Source organism: Ascidiella aspersa, chromosome 5 (genome assembly GCF_963924565.1).
Source record: "Ascidiella aspersa chromosome 5, kaAscAspe10.2, whole genome shotgun sequence".
NCBI classification, from domain to species: domain Eukaryota; kingdom Metazoa; phylum Chordata; class Ascidiacea; order Phlebobranchia; family Ascidiidae; genus Ascidiella; species Ascidiella aspersa.
The window spans coordinates 21,771,456-21,783,714 of record NC_139451.1 but is presented as its reverse complement, the minus strand read 5'-3'; the positions used below and the strand labels follow the sequence as shown (position 1 = coordinate 21,783,714).

Below are 12,259 nucleotides of genomic sequence, written 5' to 3'. Positions count from 1 at the left end.
CATGATAAGAACGGCTAATAAAACATAGAACTACCCACGTTTCATAGTTTGAATATGTTTTAGGACTTTAGAGTGTTCTGGTAATATTTCAAACAGAATGGTAATATTTCAAACAAAAAATAATCATTGTTTACTTTTAGTATGTCTGTTTTTTTTGTTTTTTTTTGTAGCCATTAGATGGATTAAAGGAAAAATCGCGAAGTTTAAGCATTGCTTGCCAATTGCTCGTTAATTTACCGCACAGAAATTTAGTGATGTTATAGCCTTGGAAAAACAGACAATACAAATTTTAACGTATGTCTAAATAGAGATTGTACCGATTCTTGCTTTTCATTGACTTGTCATTTGACAGAAATGCTTTTATTAGGCCTTTCCGCGACTTGGTTTCTAAAGGATACACCACAGTGAATAAAAATCGCAGACTTACGCTGAAAAATGTCCGAAATCGACTGAACAGAGCAAGATGAGTGTAACAGTTCGTTTGCGAAGGGGAAGGCGTTTGTTTATTTTCAATCTTTTCGGAATCGCCGCGGTCAGCATTTACGTGCTCAGCGGAACCGAAAGTGAAACGAGGCCCCGGCTAGAAAGCAAACAAGAAGAAGAAACCCGCCAAAGTTTTAAACTAACTAAGGGAGTTTTGTCAGGCAATAACGAAGCAGACTCGAATGTAAGCGCAAACAGGCCTACACGTAAAGTAATTCTGCTTATGTTGGTCTAGTTAACGTGGTTTTACCTTATTTTGCAATGAAAAATTTGGGCCAATGTGCTAATTTTTCCCTGTTTTTCTCTCTGCGACATCTTTCAGCCATACAGCGTGTTACGAAAGGAAACACACACTAAGACCTAAAATGCAATAATACCTAAAGCAAAAAAATCTATCAAACCATAGGTTTAAGACCAACGACATATTAAATTCAGTAATATCCACAATAGAATAAAAACTTAATCGTCTGAATAAGACACAAACCTGTAGGAATCAGTCCTAAATTCACCGGGATAAGGCCAAAATAACGATTAAAACTGCAGTTACAGGGTAGGCTATTGGGCGATCGGGGGCCTTGGATCTGGCATCGGTCGTTTTGGTGTCGAATGGCACCGCTAGGGAGCCGCTGTTTTGGTACCCGATTTTTACCCTGTTTGGGTTTGAAAATTGGTTAGGCTTACAATTATTAGGGGAGTTAGTGATATACTTAGGGGTGGGATTTTGGACTAGGTAAACTGTTGTATAGGCCAGATTCTGGCCATTTAGGTCTTATACCGACGGGTTTAGAACTTTTTAGACGGTATAACAAATATTAGGTATTAGTCCTATTTTGGTCTTATTCCGACCTGCGTTTTATTCCGACGTTGATGTTGTTACTACTTCGGTCTTATGGCTGGAGTCCTTACGAAGTTCTCGTAACTTTGCAGAATACTCATCCAGACGTCATAGTAATAGGAGTGCCGGGATGCGGCAATGAAGCCTTGGTCAACTTCCTCAATCGCACGGGCTTCATACAAACAAACAACTACTTCGAAGCACAGTACGTTTTACGCGCAAATACTGTTTATCGCATTGGTAGTTTAACTTTATCTTCTTTACAAAACAGGAGTAAGGGACGGGTTAAATCTAAACGATGTCAGCAAACTCAACGATAACTCGGTCTTTCCAAGTCGTTTGTTTGTGTACCGGTATTCTTATTTTAGCTTGACAATGAATATCAAAGTCAAAAAGATCGAATAAATCAGTGGTCGACAAACTGTGGGCCGCAGAGTAATTTTTAATGGGCCGCGAGCTTTTTTTGAATAAGTTAGTGTTATCTTGTAGATATGGGCCGCGGATAGCCGTACAATAATTGCACTGCATTTTAAAAGTTGGTCTGCGCGTATATTCTTCGTTTTTATACTATGTTTTACATCAGTGTGGTCCAACTTCTTTTCATCGCGGGCCAAAAACAATTTATTTTAATCTTGTGGGGTTTTTTTATCTTGCAATGTTTTTAAATAGCGATTCTTTGGCTTATTGCTGACAGCTTATACATAGCATATGGCAGTGGTTTTCAACCTGTTTTCAGACGCACCTCCTTGGGTAATTTTCCAATGCCTTTCGCCCCCCTACAAAAAGCAATTTGGAATTTTCAATTAAATATCACTTTGACAATTTGAAAATAGTAAAGCGTGTTGTTGGTCGCGCGAAGCACGAAATTTTTTTTAGTTTATTGGTTGAATTGGCGCTAAACTGTAAATTCAGGAGGCTTTTCGCATTGGCCACACAACAAATTGCTCGTGCTCGACACATTGATTTAAACAGTACGTTAACTTGTTTTAAAAGATCACCAGTTTAAGAACCGCTGGCCTATGGCATATATACTAACTTATGAAATATAAACTTTATGAAATGTACACCTTTGTTCAGCTACGGTAGTCATGAAATCACAATAGGATCATTTACGAAGTTTTTTTGTGAATTACAATAACAAAAATTGAAGTGATATTGCTAGATTGAAGCAAAGCTGACTATCAGTTCGCGGGCCAAAAAAGCGGAGCTCGCAGGCCAACTTTGGCCCGCGGGCCTGCTGTTGGACCACACTGTTTTACATTAAGGCTCGGTAGTGTTTTCGTCATCAAGGCGCCGCCTAATATTTCACCTTTTCTTGGTGTCCAAAGCCTAACACTTTGTGGACTTGTACTAGCTGCAAAATGCAATTTCTACCAAAATATATCTAGCTAATGTAACTTTCTATTCAACATTGTAATATGGCTATTGTACCGTGAGTAACATTTTTCCAAATTTTAAAACAAGATTAATGTAATGTATGCATTTTTGCGTTTCGTGCGAACTTTTTATGTGATTAAGGGTACCGCCATTCAGCTGTGGATATGATATATAAGTGTTAATTTTTAAGCATTAAAAATACGTCTCGGGCCTTCAATAGCACTGAAAAGAGCACTGGGCCGCGACTAAAAAAGTTTGCAGACCACTGGAATAAATCGTCATCTTCTTGATAAATACGTTTCGACACCTTCTTGTCTCATCTTCATCAAATAAGTGTCATTCATTTACTCGACTTTCTTTGGCTTTGAGATCCATTATAAAAAATCGAACATATAGCAAGCTAATTAATTGTTATGTTACGAGCAAATGAAAAAAAATAACTGAATTTTACAAACAATGTTAAATGTAACCATTTAGACAAGTCAAGTCAGAGTGACTGTGTCTGCTTAAGACGTTCATGTCAAAAAAGGTTTACAAACAGCTTTTCCTATGACGCTTGCAGCTAATATAGGATTTTACTTTCGCAGTACCAGAGGCAGGGGAAGCAGGTTAATCGTGAAACAAAGGCCCGATTACTTCTACGCACCGCCAAGTATCAGCAATCCGGCGCGCATACTGGAGTTGAATCCGAACACTAAAGTGGTTTTGCTGCTTTGCGATCCAGCTGTACGGGCCTACTCCTGCTTCGTCCACAGTAAAAAACGTAATAGACACCACTAGGGATGTCCGATAATATCGTATCGGGGCCAATAACAGATGCTAAGTGGGAGTATCGTTAATCGATCGATACTACGCTGGTATCGGTGCCTATCCTATACCATATTAACATGGGTATTTTATAAATAATGTGCGATCCAACGCAGCGATCATATAACGCAGCAGATGTAATTTAGGGATTTCAGCTTGTGCAGAAATCCCTATACTTGAAATGTAAATTTATGAACAACCAGTATGTTTACAACACGAGGTACCTATAAAGTTTTTAACGCTTAAGCCCATTTGATAACCAGGGAAATATATTTCTAAACGTTTCAATTAAATGATTTTGCATTTTTGATTATAGTAATAACGTCATATGGTATCGGATCGCATCAGGATACATGCTGTCCAAAATATCGGGTGTCAGAATAAAATGTCAAGTATTGGACACCGCTACACACAACGTTGAATGTCGGTGTCAGTTTATATGGAGCCGTGTACTATATTTTCGCCATGGCGTCGTTAGCTGTTTTAACAGAACTTTGACAGCACAATTTAAATTTTTACATTGGTTGTAATTGGCGATATTTCCCGATATTTTTGGGAAAAAAAGTAGGCCTGTCGCGATCCGGACCGATACCAAATGAAGCAAGCACAATAGTAACTTAAAAGGTAAAAACATAGTTTTTAACTTTGCTAGGCTAATATTTTCTTTAGCGCTGGAAAGTTTTGCCACCTGATGTTAACCTAGAATCATTTGATAAATTTACCTTTCAAGCTATAGGATATCTACACATAGCTAAATTTCCTAAATTAACCTGGCATCGGATCGGCACCGATATCATCCTAGTATCGGACAAGTAGCCAACCGGTTTATTTGTCAGTTCATTTTATTTTTTGTAGGCCTACTATAGGCTACTCTAAATCATTAAAAACTTCAAGTCGGCATCGCGTATCGCCTTCGATTCGTTTTTGACGTTATTAAAAGGTTTAATATAAAAATACAATCTTCTACCAAGATAATATGTTTATAACATAGATTGATACACCTATTAGGCTTGTGAATAAACATAGTGAATTTTTTTGCATCGCAGCCACGGACAACTGGCCAGTGTTATTCGAAGTATACGCTCGAAAGAGGTTGGAACAGCTCCAGTACGATCTCAACAAGCAAACGGACTTCTATCAACAGCAGAAATACCTACTGGAAAGGTTCTACGCAAAGGACCAATGCTGGACCGGCGGTTTGTACGTTTACCACGTGGAGCGCTGGACCAGCACTTTTAATCCGAAACAACTCGCGATTTTGGACGGCGAAGAAATGGCCAAGGACCCCAGTCCCACATTCGCAAGCCTCTTTAAGTTTCTGGGCATTCCCGAGGCAATTCGTGAAGTCGAATGGGAGAAAAACGACTCGTCCGGGCAGTATTGCTTGCGCCGTAAAGCGGATGGCGACTTGTATTGTCAAAATGCCTTAACTAGGGTCGCAGGGGCTTTGCAACCCACCGAGTTGGTGGCCAGGGCAATGAGAACATTTTATAGGCCGTACAATGAAGAGCTTTACAAAATGTTAAAGCGAGATTTTGGTTGGTGACTGTCGAGTCCCTGTGCGAATTGTTCTGCAAAGGACGCTGATTGTTTGTGCTGAACTATCCATGTTGAAATGACTTAAGTCAATGACTTGACTCGGAGTGTTTTCAAATTTATTTGCTTGGCTTAAGTCTTTTGGACAAATGACTTGGGTTGAAATAATTTTTTTTTATTAACCTTTTTTATAAAATTGGGTTATTTTTTTAAATTTGTGCACCTACAAATATTAGCTTACCATATATTCCGCAGTTTTGCTGTTTTATTAGCGGAGTTATTGTCCATGGACTAACGAGTTTGCAGAATGGAATTCTTTAAAGTTTAATTTTCATGACACGGGCTTGACTTGAAATTGACTTGCTATAATTATGACTGGACTTATGCTATTTATTCAAAAAGACTTTGCTTAGACTTAAGGTAGTTTCCAAATGACTGGACTTGAACTCAAGTCATTTAAAAATTACTTGTTTACAACACTGTGAACTGTAGGCCTCTTCGCAAAACAGGAGTTTGGGATGAAACGAGGTGGCCGCAAAACCAGCAGGATTAGATGATGACTGAGACGGGGACTTAGATATCAAGGTAACAAATGAGCATATTAGCATTTTTGAATATATGTCCTTTCTCCATTGACACAACCAGTATTATTTTGACCATAGCTGATCAACTTCGTCATGAAATCGCAAACTAAAAGAGTGTAGCTGATTTATAAACTTACTTATACGCGGCGACACCAAGACGGTTCTGAAGTCACTCGGCAAGGGCGTTGGTACATCAAGGACAGTAATTTAGAAAGTTGCTGTATAGTTTATTGTGCGCAAAAGCGACCAAGTACGTAACAGTTCATAACATGCTCTTTAAGCTAATTACGATCATTATCATTTGCTCTCGTGACGAAAAGGTCGAATAAAACGTGCCAAAACTCCCAAAGCACTTGCGTCGTAAAATCCTAAAGCCGGAAAAAAAAAAAAAAGTTCCTCAACGCTGCTAATTTCGAAAAAAGCAAGAAAAAATGACGGTGTGCGAAACAAATCACAGCACATTGTCAGGACACTGAAAGCAACCGGCGGAGAAAACGCGATGGCAACAGTCATACAAGGCAAGTGGGTTTTACCATAAAGGTGTTTTGTGACCAGAGACTTTCAAGTTGGAAGAATTGGGAATTAACAGACAGGCGGTGGTCAACATTTGCTTTCCTACTACAATTACCGATATTTTTATGATGTGCGTCCATTAGGAAACACTATAAAACAATACAATGAAATATGAAATAACAACCACATATTTCAAACATGGCAAAGTGGCAAATTAAGCCAAACACAATCTAAAACAAATTGCAGTGTTTTCAGTTGGAACTATTTTTATCTAGCCGAAATTAAACCGAATATTTAAAAGTTTGAAATGATTTTTTTTTAATGGTTATACGAATCCGCTCCACAAACATTCTCTATAGAAAGGACAACTGAAGTCAGTAGTTTAGAAAGAAACGTGAAAAAATAATACAAAAAACCTTTTTGTGGATCAGCTAGTTACGGTTTCGGGTTGCGACTTCGCAAATTAGAATGATAGGTTATTTCACACTAGGATCCAATATACACATCAGCATAATTAAGTATTAGTGTCTAGCCACCACAGTACGCAAAATGACAAGCTAGTCAGAATCCTAAGTGTAGGCAAACCAACAACCTAAAACAGTTTTTAACCTTTTGCTTGCATGATAAAATTGAAATGCAATCAAAGTGTACAATAAATACTGGTTGTCATCCAAATCTCTGCAATGGACATCAGCAGTGAACTCATATACACATAAAGTACTATTTGAAAAAAAAACACTTACGACAAACGCGCTGCCCATAGTAACAACTAGTTGGCACAATTGAAATCATAGTGGCAACACTTTTAACATTCTACTGTAAGTTGATAAAAACGATAAAAGCACAATCGTGAAAAATGGATGTTGAAATATATGGAAAAGCAAGACTCAAAGCAAGATTTTTTAAAAACAAAAACAATTTCACTGTCTTCAAAAATAAATGTTTCCACATTTAAACATCATCAAAATTATTATAGAAACATTAAACAGATTTAAAAACAACTTTTAAAATATGGTCAACCAAACTCTTTGCATTTGGTTAACCTGATGAACATTCTAAACCAGCGGTTCTCAACCAGTGGGCCATGAGAACATTTGAGGTGGGCCACAGACCAATTTAAAAAAGCTAGATTTAGTTTCATTTGTGTCACTATTTAATTTTACAGGAGTAATGGCTTGGGGAGGAACTAAAAAGGAATGTAAATTTATTGTTCAGCTGCAAGTATCTCACTAATGCATGGTTAAATAAATAATCTGTTTTGAAATATGTTCTGCTGTGTTTTGTTTTACACCTATTTTACAGTTTTTTCTTTCAGAAAAAAAATATTGGGCCACACAATTTTTTTGCAACGTAAATGGACCACAAAAGAAAAAAGGTTGAGAATCACTGTTCTAAACATATAGAATTGTTATTATAATGCTGTTGTTTTTTTCAAACAGGCTAACCTTTAACAAACAAAGTCTAAAGTAGGACTGTAATTAAGAATATAGGCCTATATCACAGTAAGAAGATGTAGGGCTGTTTTAAACCTGTAGTTCTTAAACTACATAAGCCAAATCCCGCCAATTTATAATAGAATATTTAGTTAAAAGAACATATTGGGTTTTAGATGTGCAGTTAGGCAAAACGTTGTTCACCAACTACAAGGGATATAATGAAAGCCCCTCAAAGACAATAATTGAGTCCAGAGATTTTTGTAATATGATTTTATGATACAATGAGCAAACTGTGATAGGCCTAACTGGCCTGAATTGGCATAATAACCTTCCTGTATCTATATATGAAAAATATAGTGATGAGTGATTGGTAAATATTGAAAAAAATACAACTACTACAATTATAGTAATTTTAGTTGAATTTTCCTACAGTTCATCACCATAGTTAAAAAAAACACTGCTCAACAGTTTTATCAATAAAAGCAAATTGTAAAGCGCAAACAAACCAACAAAATATATATACTGGTAGAGGAACTTGTTACAGTTGTTCACCAAGAAAAAAAAATTACAAAAAAATGATACAGCAAAAGATCAAAAATATTAAAATCACTGCCTCTAACCACATACTCAACTCTGAAGAATCTCAAAATTCCGAAAAGCTAGAAAGCATGATGTCGGACACAAGGTTCTCAGCGTAGCTGACTAGCGAACTGCCAGAGTAGCGAACTATCGACTCCGACTGTCTCCTCACGGCAGGCACCTCATACACTGTAGAGGGGATGCGCAAAATGTGCGGACAAGAGCCGGACCTGCGGACCTTGCTGACCGCTTCGTCAATACCTAGATGCAATAAAGACTACGTTAAAAAAAAGAAGACTGAAATAACGATTTGATGAAAATCGTGTGTGTATTAGCGGTCCATACATCACAAGTCAAAGATTTAATAACACTTGTCATTAACATATTTTAAGCAATTTGGATGGAAATTTAGTGCAATATATATGGTCCACAGTTTTTAAATACCAAAGTCTTGACAAAAACTAAATGTAAAATAAACTAAATATATAAGTTTTCTGTTGCTATTGGTTTAAACGGCTGGAATAATTTGTTTGCATTAGTAGGGTGAACAATCTAATTCAATACATTCTGTTTTACATTAAATACTTTTAGTCTTTGTGCAACTTCGTATAATAAATATAATAAACTTATCAGTCTGTCCGATACATAAAATCCAATGACAAGAAGCGCTGAAAAAATATTTGAAATTTACTCATATCTGGAGGACAGCAGAGATCTGGAATATATGGGTTTTCCTCCAAGTGCGATAATGAGTATAGAAGTTGATCAGCAAACTGATAAAGTCCCTTTTTCCACTGACTGTCTTCAATTGCAGATTTTGGTGTAAGTAACTCACTGCAACACAGATTAATGTCACAAAATATGACAATGAATTTTCTTTTTAAATAAAAACAAAGCAATATTTTTAACATTTTGTTCAAAGACATAAATATCTAATACAGTGGTTCTCAACCAGGGTGCCGTGGCACCCTTGGGTGCTATTTCTAATCGTCAAGGGTGCGGCGACAAATTTGAGAATCTTTAAGAATCTGATTTTTTCTGCACTCTTACAACTTTTTTGTGTAGGATTAGAGTGGAATAAATCCAATTATAGTTTTTCATGTTGGGTAGAATGTAAATATGTGTGTTATTCTAGTTCCGTTTATAGAGACATTCTAGTGAATTTCTGGGGGGTGCCGCTAGCCATAAAAGGCTAAGAAACACTGATCTAATATATACTTAAAAAATGGTTCCTGCGGCTTTCTATTAAAGTCTGTCCAGAAATAATTTTAAAGTCATAATGGAGTACCTGATAAATAGTTTTGTATACCAGCAATTCAAACAAAGATTTATTGTAAATGTTAAACAACAACATTGACTAGGGTACATTAAGGTGACCTGTTATTTATTCTATGAAATTGGTTACATGTCATCATTCATACTGACAACATTTCTGACTTTTTTAACTGTATTCTACAGAGAGTAATACAATCCGAGTCAAAAACTGCAATAAAGCGTAACCTAAGAAAAAAATCGACACTGCGTAAACATAAAATGCTGTATTGTTAACTCACCTAGAAGTGCTGTCGCGCCTATTAACAGTAAGTAGACAGGAACTGGAAGAATTGCTGTTGGTTTGACTTTTTGATTTTGCCTGTCAAGAACATTGAAAAAATTGAGTTATATAAAACAGAATTAACCATAAAATATGGACGACCTAACCCGTGTTTTGAGCAAGAAAAAGTTTTTAGGTAAAAGCTAACTGTAGGGTATTATAGGGTATAATCAATTCCCCCTTGTAAAAATCCCCCACACAAAAGTATGTATAGAAAAATCATAGCTTTACCTCGCTGTCGACTGACAAACTTTCAGTGTTGCTCGAACAAACGGAACTTTCATCAGAACTAAAAAATTTCAGCATTAAAGTTGATGGCCTTCTACGAGGCCTGTCACCAAAACAATACTTAGGTTTAGGAAATGTTGGATTAATAATTAGACAATGTTTCAACATATTTTTTTTAAATTATTTTAGGATACGTTATGAGCCCCCAAACAACTTTAGCATTATATAGTTTGTTGGTGCTTATTTTTATATGTTTAGCGAATATATTTTTGGTTGCCAATACTTACCTTAACAAGCAAGAATCCATAACCGAACCTAATATTGAATACGACAAGCCTTCTGAGTATGTTTGGTACAAAGATAAAGGTGGATTTGTTTGAGTCAAACAATTGCAAGAAAACAGTTCACCAACTAATTTATCGGCAAACACATGTACATAGTGTTCAGAGTCTGTTTCTTCAAAGTCTTTTTTTTGTGGAAATATTTCGTTATAACTGCCTTGTAATATACTGCAACTCAGATCATTAGCAAAACAGGAAACCTTTCCGAGTCTCAATGCACAACTGATTGCATTCGTGGTTACTTGATGTGCCAAATCTTTAGCAAAGGTAAAAATGTTGTCAATCAACGGCACTTGTGTTGACAGAGCTGCATCTACAAAGTTTTCACTAAAACTTGAAACAGCAGGACAGTGTTCAGGTGTCACAGAAAATATTTCTTGATAGGTTTCTTTTAAAACTGAACTGGAAATCGCCTCACCGACCGCTTCAGGAGCAGTTTGAATTGAACGGTGATAATCCACAATTTCATCTTGCGATGCCTGGAACGCTGCGGTAAAAACATCGCTGGCAAATTCTTCAACTTTTTCCAGTTCAACTGGACTCTCCAAGTTAGACATAATGCAATCAACAAGTGTATCGACATACTTTAAAGTTGCGTTGTCACAAACACCATCGTCAAAGCTTTGCCTTACAATCTCATGTATCTCTTCGATGTCAACAGCAAAGCGCACATGCCTTAAGTTGTTGTGTCCATCTTTTTTGTAAAGCGGACCCAACACATCGCTTAGCAGTTTGGCAACGTAAGTTTCAACCATTCTTGTTCGCATTTCAAAAAACAACTTTACATATTCCAATTGTATTTTTTTTGTAAATCTACATTTAAAAACACCATTTTTTTTATTAAAATAACATTGTGCAGTGGGTGCCTACAGGCACCTCGGTTTAAACCACTTGGCGACCCGGAATTGGTTTTGGGCAATATCTCCATAAGTGTGATTGCTGGAAAGGTGTGGGCAATACAAAGACTGTGTAAAAATTTAAACTTTATATCGTCACAACTTTGAAGATATTGCCCAAAGCCAATTCCGGCGCGCCAAGTTCGCCCAGGTCCTACAGGCAGGGATGTGGAGTGGGAGTACTCAGGACTGACAGAAGACTACATAAAACTACCGAGAGGCCCGAGTCTGACGTGCACATATGCATTACTTAATTTTGAAACAGATAAGGCAGCCAACTGTAGAAGTGTAACAGCATTGGTGGAATATTTTCCAACTGTGTATTGTGGGTGGATCATGACACCTCTATGAGTGGATTGCTTATATCCACCTTATTTTAGTTTAGTAAATGGGTAAAATGCTGGCTGTAGTGTCAGAGCCTGACTCTGGACTTGACGAAATCGCACATTTAGCCGGGGACGGTCGGACTCGGGTTATCTCAAACGGACTCCGCAGACCTCCCTATACAGGTGTGACTGCATTCCTAACTTGCGGCCGCCAAAGAATATTATTTGGGCTAAGTGCTATGGCAAAATTATATGATTTATAGGGTAACACTAATTTACGGAATGATGAATGGTCGGAATGGTCGGAACACTCACAGTATTATTATTAAATATAGTAACACTTGACCCACCTTCACCCAAATGCTAACCGTTGGTTTCATAATTGTTTTAACGGTTTAACACTTAAATTAGTGAGCGTTCCGACCATTCCGATCATTCATCATTCCGTAAATTAGTATTACCCTGATTCATATGCCAAAAAGGCTATTTTTCATTGTAAATTCACTGGGCCAGCCAGGACATATTTGATGACAAATGATGTCACTGCCGTGATTTAAGGCAAGCATTCCACACCTAAAGTATTCGGTTGGATGGCACTAGTATGCGACTTTAGACTCAGGAAGGTTTTCTAAACTTTGTAGGCTTATAGAGATTTAAAATCAGCTAGGCTAATTTAACTTTTTTTAGAAAAAAGCTAGAAATACTAATACTATATATATATATA

The 12,259-nt window shown here is 37.0% G+C and overlaps 2 protein-coding genes across 3 annotated transcripts; one reads left to right on the top strand and one right to left on the bottom strand.

The window, feature by feature from the left end:
• The first annotated feature begins 463 nt into the window (after positions 1–463).
• On the top strand, positions 464–5,048 carry LOC146145397 (heparan sulfate glucosamine 3-O-sulfotransferase 3B1-like). The gene is made up of 4 exons (XM_083390550.1): positions 464–667; positions 1,411–1,523; positions 3,283–3,449; positions 4,549–5,048. The coding sequence occupies exons 1-4, from the start codon at positions 464–466 to the stop codon at positions 5,046–5,048; spliced, it is 984 nt and encodes a 327-aa protein (XP_083246676.1).
• An 826-nt stretch (positions 5,049–5,874) lies between these two features.
• On the bottom strand, positions 5,875–11,122 carry LOC146145396 (uncharacterized). 2 transcript variants are annotated; one of them, XM_083389736.1, is made up of 5 exons: positions 10,260–11,122; positions 9,976–10,075; positions 9,704–9,783; positions 8,842–8,984; positions 5,875–8,411 (listed from the first exon to the last, which is right to left on the bottom strand). In XM_083389736.1, exons 1-5 carry the CDS (start codon positions 11,078–11,080, stop codon positions 8,215–8,217), a joined length of 1,341 nt encoding a protein of 446 aa, XP_083245862.1. In that variant the 5' UTR covers positions 11,081–11,122; the 3' UTR covers positions 5,875–8,214. The 2 variants fall into 2 exon arrangements, with proteins under 2 accessions (XP_083245862.1, XP_083245863.1); XM_083389737.1 differs by having other exon boundaries at positions 9,976–10,033.
• Between the last annotated feature and the right edge of the window lie 1,137 nt (positions 11,123–12,259).

Coding starts and splice junctions, on each gene's coding strand:
- LOC146145397 (XM_083390550.1), top strand. CDS start 464: ATGAGTGTAACAGTTCGTTTGCGAAGGGGAAGGCGTTTGTTTATTTTC. Junction 668..1,410: donor ATAACGAAGCAGACTCGAAT/GTAAGCGCAAAC, acceptor GTAACTTTGCAG/AATACTCATCCAGACGTCAT. Junction 1,524..3,282: donor AACAACTACTTCGAAGCACA/GTACGTTTTACG, acceptor TTACTTTCGCAG/TACCAGAGGCAGGGGAAGCA.
- LOC146145396 (XM_083389736.1), bottom strand. CDS start 11,080: ATGCGAACAAGAATGGTTGAAACTTACGTTGCCAAACTGCTAAGCGAT. Junction 10,076..10,259: donor ATGGATTCTTGCTTGTTAAG/GTAAGTATTGGC, acceptor TTTTGGTGACAG/GCCTCGTAGAAGGCCATCAA. Junction 9,784..9,975: donor GTTTGTCAGTCGACAGCGAG/GTAAAGCTATGA, acceptor TGTTCTTGACAG/GCAAAATCAAAAAGTCAAAC.